At 43.1% G+C, this 19,182-nt stretch overlaps 2 protein-coding genes across 4 annotated transcripts in view; both read left to right on the forward strand.

Moving 5' to 3' along the window:
• Positions 1–1,568: 1,568 nt before the first annotated feature.
• Positions 1,569–9,747, forward strand: LOC108099211 (protein spaetzle 5). Of its 3 annotated transcripts, none has more exons than XM_017202588.1 (6): positions 1,569–1,834; positions 4,250–4,394; positions 4,447–4,601; positions 6,368–6,631; positions 6,995–7,513; positions 9,247–9,747. In XM_017202588.1, exons 2-6 carry the CDS (start codon positions 4,332–4,334, stop codon positions 9,413–9,415), a joined length of 1,170 nt encoding a protein of 389 aa, XP_017058077.1. In that variant the 5' UTR covers positions 1,569–1,834; positions 4,250–4,331; the 3' UTR covers positions 9,416–9,747. The 3 variants fall into 3 exon arrangements, with proteins under 3 accessions (XP_017058077.1, XP_017058079.1, XP_017058078.1); XM_017202590.1 differs by having other exon boundaries at positions 4,250–4,391; XM_017202589.1 differs by having other exon boundaries at positions 1,569–1,671.
• A 4,841-nt stretch (positions 9,748–14,588) lies between these two features.
• LOC108099046 (DNA N6-methyl adenine demethylase) overlaps positions 14,589–19,182 on the forward strand; it is a 91,781-nt gene continuing 87,187 nt past the window's right edge. Inside the window, 1 exon segment of the mRNA XM_017202307.2 lies at positions 14,589–15,068. The gene's annotated coding sequence lies outside the window, so the exon portion shown is untranslated.

A 19,182-nucleotide genomic window follows, 5' to 3' on the forward strand; every position in this document is an offset into this window, starting at 1 on the left:
CTTCCACGAGTTGCTGCTCACACGTTAGCTTCAGTTATAAAATGAGTTTGGTCCCGATACCTTGGGCCCGGAGTTTGATTAATGAGCGGCTTAAGTGAATCTCAAACCGAATCTGAGCCTGCTCGGCCGGCAGACTGATGAAGTCACTAATTTGACTTAAAAACGCATTAAAAACCATTTTCGATAAGAGCTCGATCGGAGCTCCCCATATCGTGATTTCGGCGAGGGTTTTCCCGTACTTTTCTGCCCCGTGGTCTAGGTCTCGACTTTGTGAAAGTTGTGCAAAAATAAAACCGAAAAAACCAAAATTGAACGACGAAGCCAACAAGGCGACGGATAAAATTCCAAAAACGCCTCGGAAGATTTGGGAGTGCAAAGCTCTTGCTTTATGGGACATTGCCTATTGGCAATCAGCTGGAAACATAAATAACGATCAAAATTGGGAGGGTCAACTTAGAAATACTCTGTAAATCAAAAATGTAAGCTTGGGCAAGGTTTTTTCTATTTCATCTTGGATTAAAAAAACCGTATCATCATTTTTGGTATTACTCATTTTAAATATCTTTGAAAATAAAATATTGTGTGTGGTAATTCTAATTATTTAAATTTTTGAAGAGTAGTTGTTATTTCTACGAGATGTATAAACCCTTTATTAATCATATGTGAACTTCATCAGTATGGAGTGTTTGGACATAAGCAGAAAACATAAATTTATTGCACAGTTTTCGCTTTCTTCTGTCCATTAAATTAAGTAAATAAATATCTCCCCTGTAGTGTTGTACGAAACTTGGGTAGAAACCAATTTAAATATTTAATTAATAAATTTGCGATAGTAATAAAGGTATTGAACACCGATCTCCGCGAAAAAGGTATACCCCTGCTGGTATAATAACCCTAATTTCTGCTTTGGCAACACTCAAAAATTGATTTAAATACCTGCGCAGCGAGACAAAAGCGCCCAGGTTACTCCTACAATTGTGCGTGGTCTTGGCCATTAAATGCCTTTCTTGCCAACATTCAATGCCTGCGCCGGAGGCAGATCCAAGTCAACGGCAGCCGTCACAAATCTGCGACAGATAAAAGCTGTTAAATGACCTTCATTGGCCATAAAATCCAAAATCATCGCCCGAACAATGAATCGTGTGTATGGGCCAAAACCGGCGGCAGCGCCAAACAACAATTGGCGAGCAGCGAAAATTAACAATTTAAATAAATTCACTTTATTGCAGTTCGCATATTGGCGACAATGTAAAACAAACAATAAAACTTGTCAATAAATAAGGCCCGCGTCACTTTGAATGGCCGAGCCGCTGGACTTCCGGTCTTGAATCGGGCCAGAAAAAAAACCGCACACATCATATTGTATGTGGTATGTGGCCGACGACATGAATCACGGGCCAAAAAGTTCAAAGTTGAGCGGGCTAAATTGAGAGATTATCTCTGGAGATCAGAGCCGGCTATATTTTTGCTATATGGCGCTGCTCTGACCCTAGCTCTGCTTTCCTCTGCCCGGAGTTCGCGGCTCTGGGCCGCTGTTAACTCGGCTAAGACCGCTCAGTTGGCTACGAGCTGCTGCCGTGAGCATTGGCAAACGCGTGAATCGGACAAAAACGAATCCAACGAAACCCAAACGCCGAAAAACACAAATTGAAATCTCCGCGCTGCTCTTCGGTACGTGTTAAGTTTTTTAATTAGTAGAATTTCAAGTGAATTGGTGGCAAAAAGAGAAAATAATTCAAAAAGTCCACAAGCCAAGCTAAACACAAGTGTAGTGAGCAAAAGAGGTGAACAAAAACTGTGAAGCAAAAACAAACAATACTATACCGCATACTAGGTGGGTAATTAACAATGCGAATAACTTAACTGCCTCCCATAAATTAATAAGTTTAATTCATCTGTCATCGCAGATCGAGTTAGTATAACATTTTATTGTTTCTATTCGACTATATACACACTTGTAACCGAAGTGTTGGGAAACTAGCAAACACAAATTAAATCAAAGCGATCACAAAACAAAATCCACAAAAATGCAGACAACACTTTGGGCAAATAAAAACAAAAACAGGGAAAAAAACTGGCCGTAGCCTTGAAAAGTCGTGCTTAATTTCTCAGCTAAATGCAGACATAAAATATATGTTAAAAAAATTATAATGATCAACAGCTGATAGGATGGCTTACATCGAATCTATTGTCTTAGACCCTAATTGATTTCAACTTAAAAGCGGAATGAAATGTTTGCCAAAAAATCGATCCTGCATTTAGAAAAGGCTCTTAAATAATATTACCCACCTAATTACATTTCTTTCACTTAAAGATCCATATAATTAATTAACAGTGTTTTATGATCCATCATCTTTTTTGTAGCCCGCTAATATTTCAATTAGTTGCCAACACAATATCTAGACTCATCCCCTAAAAGTTCCAATCGAGTGAATAAGTGGGAATGTCTGGCCGAGACAAAGATAAAGATCCGACAATCGATCATTACTCAGGCGAGGTTTAATCAATTAAATATAGATAGATGATTTTGCGGCCAAGTCATTCAAACAAATTGAATAGAGCCCAGCGATTTTGAGCACTCAATTTCACAAATGAAGCCGAAGCCAATGGGTTATCCGCCGGAGTTGGCCGAAGATCTTTAACAATTTCATTAACTCTTGGCCCGACCACCTAATGATGTGCAAATGGCCCAAAACACACCATAAAACACACTGGCACTAAAGTTGCCAAGGGAAACAATGCCAGAGACGAACTCTTAGCCGACTTAGCCTATCCAACTTCTTTTGGCCACTCTGTGATTTATGAGGTGATCGCCTGGCGCAACTTTGCCATCGGGGAAATACCAAAAACTCGTGGGTGTAGCTGCGTGCAAGACTCCATTAGCAGATCGCAAACACCAAACAAAGCTGCGGTCCAGGCACAGAGAGAAAAAGTTAACTGAAGTACTAAAAACTGTGACAATGATTAAATGGTTAACTGTTTGAGGATTGATTATCCAGCTTCATTCAGAGTTTTCTTTTCAAACTTGAACAGAATTGATAAACATTCGTGTAATTTAGTGAAATCATTAAAAAGAAATATTTTTTTCTGTGTGCCCAGCCCGACACATTGTCATTGGAGCTTGATGGTTGAGTGATTTGTTTTCTTGGCGTGTGCAAAAGAGCCTGTGATCCCGGAAATCCTATCACACTTTGAGGCAGGTGTTCTGTACCAGTAAACATTCTTATAATTCTTGAATGACTGCTGTTTCTCCACACATCTCATGACTGGCGATTTGAGAGAATTGTTATTGGCAGTCTTGCTATAAATAATGGTGGTACACATTTTTATTGAAACGAAAGCAAAACTTGACACCAAATCCGGTTTTTAACATTGACTTGACAGCTTTTGATTTTATCACTTGTAATAATAGCAAAAAAAATATATATACAATTACAAAAATGTTTTGTTTTCATCACAACTATTTTGTCGGTTGTTGTAGCAATGGGAAAATTTCACTCTTTTTGATTTAAATTACCCTGCTAGACACGCTAATATTTCATTAACTAATATAAATGCCATGATGAGCTGTGACTAGTTTTGATTTTATTTATTTCAAGACAGTATTAGTTTCCTATCATTTAAACACACTTAACACAAAAAAAGCTTTTAAAGTATTGCTGTCATTATTCTTCACTAAAATTACTTCAAGTATTTGGCAGCAATTCGATCTTATCTTAAATAGATTGGCCAACATCCACTTCGCTCTTTATTCAAATGCCGCCACTTTAAATCGCCGCTTAGAAGCGCAAATAAATCATTAGAGTTTATAAATATTGTCATTAGCTGACAACTCGGGTTGCCAATTGAGAACGCCCCCACAATGGTTGTGGGCGTGACCAGTCCATTATCTCGGTGGCGTATACTTAATCTACGGATACTTAATCTTGTTGTCTGGAGCTTGTTCGTCACTTTCACTTTTGGCAATTTATTTTCGCTATTTACGGGAGTTGTTCGAGTTGTTTGGGTGTTGTTTGCTTTGGAGGTTGTCGGTTGTGCAGTTCGTGTTTATGTTATTGTTTTAGTTGTTGATTGTTTGACTTAACAATAAGCTGAGCCGAACTCGGCCCAACAAATGGGCACTTTGAGGCATTTCCGCTGCGGAAAAACCATCAGTTATTGTCTGTTTGGCGTCCCAATGGAAATGGTGTGAAAAACTACGGTCCAATATTTGGCAAAATAATTCATGGCAGTTTCTCTTTCGCTTCAGATTTCTGACTTCGCGCTCAAGACAGTTGCTGAATCGCAATTAAGTCGAATGCAAATGCAAATCGACGGCGAATGAATTGACAATGACAAAGAGTATTAAACGTCCGCCGCCTTTTAGTTGTAACCGGGTCCTCCTTACCTATGTGGTGAGTACCTGCCATCGCAGGATTTCCTCATATGAAGAGTTCTTCCTTGCAGATATTAGCCTACACAGTAGCCGCCCACAGCTCGCCCCCGCCATGTGGCCTCTACGGGGCGCCTCCTTGCCAATTCCTGCCGGCGCCTCCTGGACAAACGCCTACCTGCGCCCGTCCAGGAAAAACCTACTGCGAGCACGCTGACAACTATCCCACGTAAGTATGATTTATCTACAGTACTTTGCTAGAGAACTTAATAAATCTCTTTTATTTTATAACTTTAAATATGTTATCCTTCAGAAATGACCAAAATCAAGATTGGGTCTACTTCATCTTCAGTCCAATCAATACCTCTTCATTCGAATGCATTTCAAACAAATGTTTGACCACGAGGCAGTTTCGGTTTGAATTTGAATTCGCTATCGAAATCGAAACTTGTTCGCTGGCTCCGCATTAGCATACGAGCATCTGCGAGTGAGTATCTTTTGTGGCCGCTTCCGCGACGAGCTCTCCGATGCTGCGATGCTCAGATACTCAGATACTTAGATACTCGCACTGATGCTGTTCGGGGGCTTCTGCTCTTAACCAGCTGGGGGAGCTCCTTGACCCAATAAACTTGAATTGACAGTTCAAGACACTTTTTGTTTGGCTCCTACTAAGCAGCGGAGCTTCGGCGACGATTCGACGACTGGCCGCGTGCTTCTCGAATATTTATGAATGCCTCCGGTGAATAATCGTGTCTTCGGGGCATCGTAAGTTGCCTAGAAACCGGCACTTTGGCGCGTGAGCCAGGGTATTAGGGTGTGCTTTAGGTTTTTCTGAAGAACGCTATGATTTTTAATGAATAAAAGATTTCGGTTATAAATTAATGGATTTTCAAAAATATATTTATTACAATCCTGTTCAGACTTGAGGTTTTGGGTGTGATCTTAGTTTTCTTCGATCTCATAAAATATTGAAAATAAGGTTACCGTATATATCCACCTTTTAAAGGGAAAACACTTGATCAAGACTTGAAGGTACAGAGAAATAAAATCAAGGGAAAGAGCATCTCATATTCAATATTAGTAGCCATATTGCATCTTTTGTCTTACGTGCTCCGAAGATGGCACTCAAATTTGTTGCTTTGTTTGTTTGTTTATCACCCGCCTTCGCTCGACTGGTTGGTCGTGTTTGCCCGTCTATTTTTAGAGCATTTCTTTGGCTTGGATTTAAATAAAATGTGCGTTAGTTGGTAATGGTAATGCGAATGGCTTGATAAGCCATTGGCGCCGACGCGGCAATTAAATAGGCATTTTTATTGCAGCGATTGCATTGGAATTTCTGAGGGTTGCATAATTCTCAAAAATATATATTATGTGGGAAAGCCCCAAGCGGGTTTTTACTATATACGAGCCACCACCACTACCACCACCTTTCTCCGCTTTTGCGGCACGTGACGCGCATGCGATGGCCATTGATAAGAGTCGCAGGGCAAAAGCACTGAAGACTGCGCCACTGCCACTGCCAATTTATTATTTACGATGTCTGAGCCTCCCAATTTTTTCTGTCTTGCCGGCGGCCGCATATTAATTATGATACTCATATTTGATTTGGCTTGAGCAACGCCGCAATTACCATTTCGCAGTAGTTTCTGGCACTTGTCTGTCAGGCGGTCTGTGACTTGCATAATTCGCTGGCTCCGACAAGTGCCTGATATACGTACTCGCCTTCCCAGCCTGTTAGCCATCGCAGCTTGCATCACTCATTGTTTCCCTGTTTCTGCTCGCACGCAGGGAAAGAGTCTGAGAAATAAGGTCAATCTCCACTCGTAATTAACAGGTACAAGTGGTTGTGCAGACGCACAGGCACAACCAATGAAGCGATTCCATATTGTTTACATTACTTTTATTTTCGTTATCTTGTTTATTCAAATATATTTGGAGTCCATATGAGCTTATATCACCAACTAACAAGCCCTTCAAACATCTCAAATGCTTCAGGTATCTCATCAAGAGCCTCGTTCGGAAGTGGGGCTATGAGGCCGCCACTTTGCTGGTGGACGAAACCTGGGAGGACTTCGCGGCAGTGGCGTGGCACGACACCCCCGTCTTCTACGATCCCAAGTCCATCTTCCCGCCCCGCGACCCGAACGCCCAGGACTTCAATGGCTACAGCTACCAGACTCCCTTCGGAGGCAATCCCCAGCGAGCGAGTGGCGGAGGCAACTCCCTCTTCGCCAGCAATCCCTCAACGGAAGCGCCAACGTGAGTACCCAGAAGTCACTGAACGAATTTTAATACAATGTATGACCAGCAATTAAAAACCACTTGTTCTGGCAGCTGACTTTCAACGTTTTCGAAGGTCTTCATTTAGATTAGATTTGTGAGCAACACAAAAGAGAAAACTCCAGAGTTTAGCCTTGAAAGTAGAGTTACTATAAAAAATGAACTTATGAATGGCTTTTTAAAATCTGATCAAACATTTAATAATGAAATCCATAAAAAAACACTATCATTATAAGCAAATCATGATTTCATTGGAGCAGGTTTAACTGATTTGCCATATTATTGATCAAATTTGCGTAAAGAACTTTAATCTGCGGACTCTAAAACTCCCTTCTCCCTTAGGTATCTCCTGTACACCTCCTCGGGAGGAGGTCATCGCTCCGGCCAGCGGTACAACCAGCAGGGAGGCACTTCACCCGCCGGCGGTCAGCTGTTCTTCAACCAGGGAGGCAAGTCGACTCCCTACAATGCCACGCTCTGGCTGAAGCGGTTGGTCAGGGATCTCAGTCGGAAGCAGAGACAAGCCGAGGAGGAAGTGGAGGAGGAAGTGGTGGAGGAGGAGGATGAGGAGGCGAAGGAGGAGGAGGAGGAGGAGGAGGACGAACCATCGGAGGACCATCCTCAAAGCAAGCGCGACGTCTCGCTCAACTTGGATCTCTTGGATATCGTGGGCGTGGATGCCCCCGATCCGCAGAAGAAGCGCTCGAGGACAAAGCGCCAGAGTCCTGGGCGCTCGACCCTCTGCCAAACGACCTCGCAGTTCATCACCCCGCAGGCGGCCCTAAACAGCCGTGGAAACTGGATGTTCGTGGTCAACGAGCAGAACACCGCCCGCCAAATGGTCAAGGCGGAACTGTGCGCGTAAGTAAAATGCTTAAAACTAAAACTTAATTCTGAATGAAAAAGAGAAGGATTCGGAATTCCACTTAAGTTTAATTAAATGTGCTCTTTGTTCTTTGTCAACAAATTTAAAGGAAAACTATATTTCTACTTGCATTTTACACGCGTGTTTGTGTGGATTGTGTCCCGACTAAAAAGAAAGCAAGCAGTGTACTGCTTTGCGGGCGAGTTATGCCTTGTGGTTAACACATTTTGTGATCTAAATGCCATGAGTTCCGAAAATATATTAAAAGATTATAAAATTTAAATAAAGGTATAAAGGAAATAGAGATAACTATTTTAATAGTCACTTATTTCATTCCCCAAAAACGGAAACGAAAAATATCATGGCAATATAAAAGAAAATAAGCACAATGAATGAATTGATATAGTTAATATTTGCCTACTCGAGAAACATGATTTCATTGTTATTATAAACCAGATGCCATTTGCACCCTCCTTTACATTGTATTTTCCTTCACAAATTATAATCCGTAATTGTTTCTTCGCATTAGGGGAAATTGTGAGTGACTTGTCCATCCATCCAGCTTGAAGTAGCCTTTGTCGCTCATTATTTCGAGTATTTGCTCCTGTGATCGCAGTTGCACCCCTTACCGTTCTCACCACTTGTAATCAGTGCCCAGGTGACCCGACAACCCCATTCCAATGTTAATAATTCGCGGCGGGACGCCCAAGGTTCCCCCACTCCCATTTGCTTTTTATCGAAGCCAGGGGACATCCCTCGCACCGGAATCCCTCCCTTCGCCGGCGAGCACGTGGTTAGTGCAGGTCCGTTTACACGGTGTCATAATTGCGGTTAAACGAATTATCACACCCCGAAAACGAGAGAGAAATACCAGAGCAGTCCGCCATTAGGCCATATCCTTGTCCCCTGTTTTGTTCCCCTCAGCGAGGTCCTTCCCCCTTTTTCCTTTTTCCCTGATGCGTGCGCTACTCGAAAACCTTTCCACACTCGTCCAGAAAAAGCGCAAACAAATGCCGGCATCGGGGTGAGGTGGCTGTGCTCTGTGTTCTGTGTTCTGGTTCTTCGGGTTGGGTCAACGCGTTGCCCTAATTGTGGCCCGTTCGTCCCGCTTCCCCGCTCTCCCGCAACTCTCGAACCCAGTCCCTTCTCCCTGCTCCGCCGGCGCCCTTCCCCTTTTCACTGCCACTTGTTGTTGGCACTGAACCCGGAACTTGGCGCAATTTGTTTAACCAAATGGAGTACCTACGCAGGCGCGCATAAATCTTGGCCGACGAACAGCTGGGAGCAGGGCTACACTGGGAGAAGTTTAAGGCACAATGTTCTCTAAAGGTATTGCCTATATATTATATAAGGTTAACCAACTGGTTTACTTCTAATCATCTTACATACTCTGTTATGCACTGAATTCCTTTTCATCCTTAAGCTGAAATTAAAGTATTTCCCCAAGTGCAGGGATTTTACCGTTGCTTCCGCTCGGACTGCGACTCCTTATCAATTACGTACGATTCCCGTTTTAACGAGTTCGTTAAACTTTCAACTCTGCTCCGCCTGCGACTCGAGAGTCAAGATCTTCGACGTCCTCCTTTCCAAGGAGTCGCAGCTGGCGCTCCTTGCTTGTATTTATGCCGGGCGACCCACAACTAAATTGTGCTCAATTGTTGATTTTTAGCATTCGGTGTTTCGCATTCGCCACTTATTTCGTTATTTCGTTATATCGTTTACTCTGCAGCTCGAACACCTGCTCGAACCTGTGCGAATTGCCCAACGGCTACAACTCGAGATGCGAGCAGAAGTTTGTGCAAAAACGCTTAATTGCGCTCCAGGGCAATGGACAAAATCTCTACACGGACACGTTCTGGTTTCCCAGTTGCTGCGTCTGCACGATAGCCGCCAATTAAGTGTGTCCGTGGCCGAAGGACGAGGACTAGGAGGAGGACGAGGACTAGGAGGAGGAGGACAGGACACCGCATTCTCAGCGGCGAATTTGGCAATCCATATCGCAATCCATATCCCACACACAAAGACACTCAATATCTCTCTCATGTAGTTACACAAACACACAATGTAGTTCTTAAAATGTAATTTAAATTCGAAAACATCGAGTGAGGCATGCAAAATTGGATTTATGCCCGCACAATCCCTTTTTGTTCTGCATAGTAGCATTAGAGTTACCCTGTGAACGATCTAAAGGATATCAAATAAACAACGCTTCGAGGCAATGCTTTTTCAACTTGGCATCCTGCATTCATTTATTTCGGCGAGTTCACATTTATATTCGGTGCCTGTGGTAAGTTCGAACTGCATTCAATTAATTAAGATACACATCGATTTCCATAAACTCCTTAATTCAATCAGTACTCGCACACGTTTCAATTCCCCGCATTGGTAAACACACAGTGACACAGAACGAGCTCCGACAAACAATTTTATTAAGCCCTGGGCATAGAGTAAATCGGATTTTGTGGTTTTTAATTAATATAGTTATTCCTTTGGCCGCTGTGCCAACACAAAACCCCAAAGGATACGCAACTTTTAATTGTGAAACGGCGAAACGAGAGTTTCCGCAGCGGCAGAAGCGGCAAAAACAGCCAGCAACAACACCTGCTGAGCTGCAAATGCAATTGCGTTCCATAAATCCAGAAACAATAATCGTAAAATAACATCAGGTGTCACGCGCACCAAACGCGGCTCAAAAGGGGGAATTGTCGCGGAGAAGAGGACTCGAGGCCTCCGAGGATATGGCGGCGTAGATTGTCAGAGGATATGGAAAGGATGTATTGATGGTTTTTAGTTGGTTGGATCGGTTTGGTTTTGGACCGATGATGTACGAGTGAGTATGCCCTTGCATCCGTACATCTGTGACACCAAAAGTGCTCCAGATGGCTCCAGTCGGTGGCACGATGGAAAGTATGGAAGGGAGCAGCTGAAGATTAAGGACCCCGCGTAATACATTGGGGTCTTGTTTAAAATGAGTGGGAAAACAAATGTTTCATAGTCAAATAGAGAAGTTTCCTTTACCGAAAGGCCTTTATGCTGTTAGGATTTCATCTTTCAGGTCAGTGAACTTTTGAAATGCATTTTTGCATTCGCATTTGGTTATTTTCTGTATCATCCAAGTGTCTCGATAAATACTCACCATCTACACACGTGAGCAATCATAGATGTGCTCAGCCCGTTGGGAAATATTCCGAATTGCATAACAACAGTTCAGTTGACCAAACATATTCGCAACATATTGATAAGCCCGAGTGCTAGTGTTTGCCTGGCCGAAATCTTAATTAAGCCAAAGGTGCAACAGCCTCGTCCTGTTGCAGCCTGTATTTGTGTTCTTTATATTGTATTTTGTACCTGTTGTGGAAAACTCGGCCAACCAGCCTGCACACAGTGGGTATTTTCAACTGGCAGCGATTCAAACTGGCACAGTGGGACGGAACCTCCCATCGAGCTCTATTGAGGCCAGCTCACACCCCGTGACTCTGCCGAGGGTTAATTTGTCCTCTATAAGGATTCGTTTGCGAGCGAGCGAGAGGGAGAGCAGCAGAGGTCTGATTGTATTGTGCAGAGTTTTAGCAATGATTAGCATCACGAAATGGAAAACTATTGTTCCAATACGCAGTGGAGAACCAGGTAAACAGGCATTGACAAATCAGGTAAGGATTAGTCCGCAAAACAAAAACCAGGAATGAAATGCTGAAATTGTTGCATTTCAAAGAAAAAAGAAACTAATGAAACTAAATAAATTTAAATTCATTTTTTAATAAATGTTTAATCAAATAAGATACCTTATTATATATTATTTTGAAATAAAATAAAAACAGATAATTTAAAGTGAAGAAAGTAAAGTGCACAGTTGCTTGGCTTAAATTTGATTTTTTGCCAGTGAATCTTGTGAGCTGCAGGCTCCTCTAAGGACGGTCAATGTCCAGATCCCCCACCTCCGCCCTTTGGAAACCCAACAACAACAACACAAACAACAACGAAGGAGCAGCTGAAGTTTCTGCCAGTCCAACAACAACAGCAATAAAAGCGGACAGAGGGAGAGGGCAGCAGTGCGATTGCCTGGCAGGCGAGGGGAGAGCGAAAGAGATGGCCTGCTGCTGGCAAACAGTGCAGAATAAGGCATCAAAAACAACAACAAGCAGCAGCACAATGCAGCGGCAGCGCTGCCAACGTCGACGTCGTTGTTGTTGCTGTTGCTGTGCGTTTGTGTATAAAAATTTAACATCTGCTCCTTTCATGATTTCGGTTTCGGAAAACTCAAAACTCGTACAACAACGAGGGCTGTAATGGCACAAATAAAAATATACGTGCGAGTGTATGGGTGAGTGTTCCTCTCTCGCTCCGACCCCAAGTGCCCTCTCTTTTTGGCCGCCTGTTGTTGCTGTTAATGCATTTGGCTTGCTTTACTCGTATTACGTGTGCATTGCCACTCCGAGATACAAGAGGAGCCGAGATGCCGAGATGCCCAGATACTCGGATGCCGAGATACTCTGGAAGCGCTCCTTTGAGGCTCTGCGATAGTAAAGCATCCTAAACCGAATGAAATAAATTAAAACATGGAAGGCGGCAGCAGGAAGCGGCAGCCCGGCATCCACAGGATACTTTGGTCCTGGCGGATGCCATGCATCTTCTGGTGCATTCAACTTGGGCGAGAGATTTTAGCTCTTCTCCGGTGCTTTTGCCCTTGAAGAACCTAAGCTGCACTTTGAGAAACCAAAAGTTTTCTTCAATCATTTTTATTTTAGGTGTTCAAATAAAAATTAAAACTGTTATATATATATATATACATTTTATAATATAATATTCATAGTTTCGATAAGGAAATTTTAATTGTTAAGTATTAATAAAGTAACTTTAGAAAATAACACATCATTTTGTAAAATGCTTCCATTAAATCCTTACCCATTTCCACAATTACAAACATTTAAGGCTACTGACAAGCTGCATTTATTTTAAATCCTAATTGCAGTGTATTTGATTTTTCATTCTTATTACAATTTTTCCCATACTTGCCTGCTTTTATTTTTGCGCACATTTATTCATTTTCAAATACTTTAGCAGCACCAACTGTCAGATACATTTCTGGTCTTCTTTGCCGCTCGTCTTTTTGTTGTGGCTGCTTGCAGTGTGAATGTCCTTTGCTGTCCTCACAAAGGACACGCAGAAAGCAAATAAGAGAGAAAAATAAGAAAACCCATGAGCAGAAGAGAAACTTGGAGCAGCTTTCGAGAGTTGGAAAGTAAACTAGAACTTGTCTCAAGATCGAGAACTTGTGAACTATCTACCGAAAGAGAGAACGATGACCCAAAAGCCGGCTGCATCTCGTTGTTTGTGCAGATGTTTCCTTAGGACTCCTGGCTCCTCGTGGGATTCTATGTGTACTTTTCGTGCATGGGACAGGTCAGTTTTCCGGGGATTTCGTTAAGGGTTGCGCCCCTAGGTTGAATGATTTTCCATTACGCAATGCAAATAGGCGGCAGCGTTTCGCGGACTCCTCTTTGTTTTGTTATTTTTTTCCCTTTTCTGTCAGCGCCAGGCAACAATGCAACTGTCAAGGTTTCCATTTTCCGCCGTGGATGGCTGTGTATCAAAAGGCGGAAAAATGGCAGCTCCACTAATAGTTGGCATGAAACGAGGTTGCAAAAGGACCACCAGAAAAAAGTGAAATGAAATCAACTGACATATAGAGCCGCCCCCTCTCTTTGCGCAAAAAAAAGGGGCAAAACATAGAAGGCAAATTGTACCGAAATCCCGCAGCAGCAGCCAGTGCAGTGCCAGGATATATGGCACATGCCCACAAGGTCCTGCGTCCAGCGCAGCAGCAGCAACAGCAACAGCAGCAGCAACAGAACCGCAGCAACAGCAGCGAGAAAGACAGTCAACAGTTGCAGGTCGAAAGCTCAATGCCCTTGTTACCTTAAGTCATAATCAATTCTGATCCTAGTACCTTCTGCAATTTTTTAAACTGAGCAAAGATAAAACGATATGCCTTTCATTTCATAAGAAGAATCTTAACTAAAAGAGCATCCCAAACCCAATACTGTGGGAACCCATTTCAAGTCAATAGCTTTTTAAGGGAATAATAGAAAGTATGAATCATAACCCTCTTGAGGTTTAAAATGATATTACCCTCTGAAAGGGTATTACAAATAAAAGCAGCAGAAAATATCTCGTAGTGCACATAGATTGCAAGTTCGCATTGTAAGCGCGAAACTAGGGAAAAAATTTTTAATTGGAACAACAACTGTACAGCGCAGCAGCAGCAACAACAACAGCAGCAACAACAACAGCAGCAACAACAACAGCAGCAGCAACAAAAGCGCACTTCAAACGCCGCATGCTCGCATCCGTGTGCTGCTGCCTCTCAGCGTGAGTGTATTGGTGTGTTAATGAAAGAGAGAGGATATGCAGCTGTAAGTGTCGCTCAGAGTGTGTGTGTGCCAGGACCTCGAGCCAAAGTTGCAAGCGCAACTGCAACATGAAAGGGCGAAGGCAGCAACAGTCAGCAGCTCGGAAGATCGATCTTGGGTTGCAAGGCAACACGAAACAGCAGATAGCAAACGTCAAACCACAGGGTGACCCCAGCAAAGTATTTTCAAAACTATTAGATAAAATTTGAATCCAGATACATACACTCAGAGAATAAATCGTCTTCTTTGCTCTAAAACTAGAATACTGATGGTAATTTAACTTTAGATTTATTTGAACTGTTAAAGAAAATCAACAACATTTGAATCTTTAATAAAAATCGATTATATGCAATAAGAGTTTATTTGCTTCGAGGCAGTGCAATAATTATTTTGAAATAATTCCTAATGTATGGGGTACGTTATGTTCACCGGCAACTGGCAACATGTTGCTTGCGCACACGTTCGCTGGCCGAGCGGTTCGATGTTGCCTCCGTCGTCGGGGTTGGTTTGTTGCCGCTCGCTGCTGCACGGCGCAATCAGTTGTTGTGTATCCTTCGGGTGAAAAGTTTCCTACAAAACCGAACTTTTCGCACCGCCGCCGTCGCCGTTCGAGCGCTAGAAAAACGAGTGCGAGTGCGAGAGAAATCCACTGACTAACTAATTTCGGGGGCCTTCTGTCCTTTCGGTGTGATCGAGTCGAAGGACTCGCGACTAACTGGTTCCACAATCAGAAACCACCAGCCAAAATCAGTTGCCAATGTGACCAGTGAAATACCATAGTTGAAACCACAACAACATCGAGAACTCCAGCAGATGCCGCATCTGCCGTTCTGAGTTTTTCAGTTTATCATCTCAGTCCCAGTCCCGCTTTTAATTTGCAGTTCCAGTTCGCGTTCGGTTTTCTGGTTTTCCCTGCATTTTCCGCCTTATTTATTTTGCGTTCCTTTCGTTCAGTTCTCGCGTCGCGGTCTGTTATTGTGAACTTTCGTTTTCGTGCGGTTTTTCGCGGCTTTTCTAACGGTCCAACAACGGGCGGCCAATGGATAAGGAAACTGGTCAGGATTTCCAATAGCTTCAAAACACTCACTCTTTTCCGAGGGAAAACTCAAGGAGAGCAGAAGAAAATGGATTAACAACAAAGGTTTGTACATGGCTTTCTAATAGAGGACTCTAAATAAATTAAAAGGGAGGTTATATGGTATTGAAATTATCCTAATGGAAGTCATATTTTTTACGAAACAGTTGACAAGATGGTTTTACTCATTAGTTTATTCATCTAACACCAAACAGCTTAAAAAAAATTATTCAATTCCGCAAATCAATAAGAATGCTTATATCCCTTTCATATACCGACTCCAATTAATTGAACCAATTGAGGAAATGTATAAAAACGTTGAACTCCATTCAAATATAAAATAGTATTTCGCCCCTTTTCCTAATCCCCCAATTAAATTCACCTCTCGCCCGAGAGCCAAAGAAAAACAAATTTCCAATTGAAATTTGCATTTGGGCCGCAGGAAATATGTTTCGAGCGTAAACACGTAAACAAAGAGATAACAATTGTTATTGGTCATCCGAGGATCAAATTACAATAAGTGCAGGCTCAAAGGGAGCCGGGAAATCAAAAGCACCTAAGCAGGCAATTTCGGGCTGCTAAGGAGCTTTATTTGTGCACGGCAAATAAACAAAATGAAAATAAAAATAATAATGAAATCGAGGCAGCAGGCAAACTTTTTGTCCGCGAACATATTTTTGGAGATGAGTAATGACAACAGAAGGAGAACTGTTGCTACATTTGATAGATACATTTGGCGCTTGTGTTTGCGCCAACTTAAATTGAAAAGCAGCGGACTCCGAAGTTCTTCTGGTTCTGAAGAGTTGAGTTGAGTTGAGGCCCAGAAGGCAGCCACACAGCGCCAAGCGGTACAGAAACAAAGATGCGGATGCTCGTAACTAACAGTAACGTGCGTACATCTTCAAGATACTTTTTGGCGCGCTCAGAACAGAAGCGCCAAAAAAGAAGCAAGACAAGTGAAAAGGAACGAGAAGCACAACAGAAAGCGAAAAGCTAAAGACACAGAGCCAGATACTTGTGCTCCTACAGATACAAATACTCATGCAGATACAGATACAGATACAGATACAGAGACTCAGCCCGCCTTGACATGGCAATAAAGAGAATTTAAAGAAAGATAAATAATAAGACCAAACAAATTGAGGCGCAGGCCGCGAAAGAAGTTCAAGTTCAGTGGCGTTCGTATCTGCAGCCGTAGCCGTAGCTGTATCTGTATCTGCTGGATGCAATTTGTCGGCGGCCGCCTGCAAGTTTATGACTGCCCTACCCCCAGTGAACTCCATACCAGATCCACTCTATATTTAGCCTCCGCACTTTTTGTTTACATTCAAACGCCCGCTCTCCATTCACGAAATACCGGCCCAAAACACAAGTAGGCGAAAGGACACGCAGGCAAATTAAGGCTTTGACCTAGAGAAAAATAAACAACACCCAGGATATTCCCCCTCCACTGCCCCTTTCCCCCTTCTCTCTCGTTAACGGCAACGTGCGTGACTTTGAAAGCATGCGAGGCAAATGACAAACTCGTAAATCTCAACATACTCACGGGAAGTGGGTGGTGGCGCCTTCGGGCGGGCGTGGGTGGCCCTAAGTGCCCGCTCTCCTCTGCATACGAGTATACGCTTAATACCCGGCCGCGTATGCCTGTCCATGAGCTCCTTGCATGGCTTCATTGGGCCGCACAGCACGTTTCATTTCATCCGCACCTGCACCACCGCGCCACTCCGCGCACCACCCAACCACCAGCCCGGCTTGGGCACAACTCAATTTACACGTGACACACACAGGAACGGGATGTGGAGCACTGCCAGGCGAATTAACTCGTAAGAGGCGTCTCGCAAAATATTCTCACTCACTTCAGCAAAGAAATATTATTGTTCAATTCTCCATCATTAAAGATTGGATCCGTGAAATATTTCAATTCAATTGTCTTATAATACTGGTAGAGAATTAAACAATGTTTTCACACTTCGTCTTTATTAAACTTTCAAAAACTCTTCCTTCCTTATACTGTAAACTCGATCAAGTGATTCCACCACCTTCGCAAGAAATGCAATTTCAGCCGTCTAGTTCGTATCATTAACATAAAAGGAAATTATTTTCCCTCCTGCCAACCGGTTTGTAGGGCTTCTTGAAATGTTAGCCAGCGAAGTGATGCCACCCCACCGAAACTGGAATTTTATTCATTAACTTGCAGCGCTGCAGCATTTGGCAATTGTACAACATGCATAAATATGCAAACTTATTAAGCCCCGAAAATAGTTGCAGAACAGTGAAATGCCGGGGAAAAATGTTAATAAATATTTAGCCCAACTGTTTTCGAACAATCCTCGTATGAGCAAAAGTTGTAAACAAGCGCAGAATGTTCAGATAACATATTAAAATATTACTTTGGAGCGGGTGAGCCGGGAAAGTGGTTGCTGGGGAGCGCAGTTCGGGCTTGGGGTTCGGGGTTCGGGGAGGGAAGAGGAGCACTTCATTTGCACAAATGGAGCGTCAGCTTGACAGACAGACAGGCGGGTGGAGGAGTCCTGCAGGATTCTGCGCTGGGTGGTGCCAGGTTTGTTCCTGCCCGACTGTCGGTGGCTGCACTCGTTACCAAAAGCGGTTGCTGTGGGTTAAGGGGTATGGCGATTCGAGTGGCTGAATGGAATTCATAAGCAGAATAGCTATCTTCACCTTAAAGAATTTAACTATTTTTACAATAAAGTGTGAGGGATATACTTATAGAATAACTACTTTAATTGAGAGTTTGTACACTTATATTAAGTGCATATTCGAAACTTAGTGTAAAGTATTGCAAAGTCCGTAGTGCCGTTCTAAATTCATTTCATATTTTCCACTTTTCTCTCCCATTTCCCGTGCCCCGTCGAGTTCAAACAACTGCAAAGTCAAACAACGCACAGGTAGCTCCGGTGGATGGCTTCCACCTGAAACCCCAGATCCTGTGCCAGATTCAGCTCCTGTTTTGTTCCTGTTTCTCGTCCTGCGGCTTCGCTTGCGCTCCTCTTTGCACATGCAACTCCCCGTGTCTGTGTTTGTCTGTAGCCCAGTTCTCCGTCCTGCGAAGCCCCCTACCGCAATATAGAATATATACTGCCGAAAAACAGCCCTCGCAGTCACCTAGATTCTGTGCCGCCTGCTGCCGCTGCCACTTCCATTCAACGACTCCACAGCGACTTTGTTTTCCAAATGACGCATTGTTCGGTCGCATACGAGTACATATAGGACGCTCGTATGTGGCACTCTTGTATGCGTCTGGGCTGCGTGTTTAATTTGCAAATTCAAAATGCGAGAAAATAAAGAATGTTGTACGAACATTGTACATACATGTTGCAAAAATGTGCTGCATTAAGCGTGAGCAGCAAACAAGAAATTTAAGTGAATTGCGGTCATTGTTTCTGCCTCAGCTTTATTTTTCTTCTTTTTCTTTTTTTTTTTTTTTTTGGAGCATATACAAATACTGGGGCAGTTGGAAATAGAAACCCCGCTTTTTAAAGACCTATCCATACGTTCATAACATTGAAATTCAGCTCGGGAGCTTTGCATGATAAGATTAGATTAGATATGAAGTTCAGAATTTGATTGGAGTTTGTTTAATTTTGAGGAGGGGTTTGCCGAATAGCTTATGTAATACTTAGAGTTATATCACTCAGCGGAAACGCCGAAGGAACTGATCGAAATGAACTCAAAGCTTGATACTTGAACTGAAGATTAATTTTACAAACTTTCTCGAAACGTTGGCAACTTGGATTGGGTCAAGGAAAAGGAAGTGCTAATTGCAGTCCGCACATGTTGCAATTTTCCCAACGCTTTGGCCCAATTTCGGCAAATCGCGAGTGTCCCTCGATCGGGATCGGAATCGGGATAGGGATCTTTATCGCGGCAAGTCGAGCGTAAGACTCGTAACTCTCCCAGGAAAGCGAGGATCGAGGGGGGCAAAGGGGGAGGACGGGTCCGAAGTTACAGCTGCAGAACAGGAAAGGATGAAAGGCCAGAAGTGGAAACGCGAAGCGGAATCGCATAAAACGGAAAGTGCAGCAAATTGTGGCAGCTGCAACATTTTGTGTTTTTTCCTTCGCTGCAGGTTCTCTTCTCCACTCTTTCCTCCTTTTTGTTGGTTTCGCTTGGCCGTTGGCCTTTTACCGTTTTTATTGAAGGCACTGCAACAAAGATAATG

The sequence above is a fragment of the Drosophila ficusphila genome, unplaced genomic scaffold, assembly GCF_018152265.1.
Source record: "Drosophila ficusphila isolate 14025-0441.05 unplaced genomic scaffold, ASM1815226v1 contig_288, whole genome shotgun sequence".
In the NCBI taxonomy this organism is placed as follows: Eukaryota; Metazoa; Arthropoda; class Insecta; order Diptera; family Drosophilidae; genus Drosophila; species Drosophila ficusphila.

Coding starts and splice junctions, on each gene's coding strand:
- LOC108099211 (XM_017202588.1), top strand. CDS start 4,332: ATGACAAAGAGTATTAAACGTCCGCCGCCTTTTAGTTGTAACCGGGTC. Junction 4,602..6,367: donor CACGCTGACAACTATCCCAC/GTAAGTATGATT, acceptor CAAATGCTTCAG/GTATCTCATCAAGAGCCTCG. Junction 6,632..6,994: donor CCCTCAACGGAAGCGCCAAC/GTGAGTACCCAG, acceptor CTTCTCCCTTAG/GTATCTCCTGTACACCTCCT.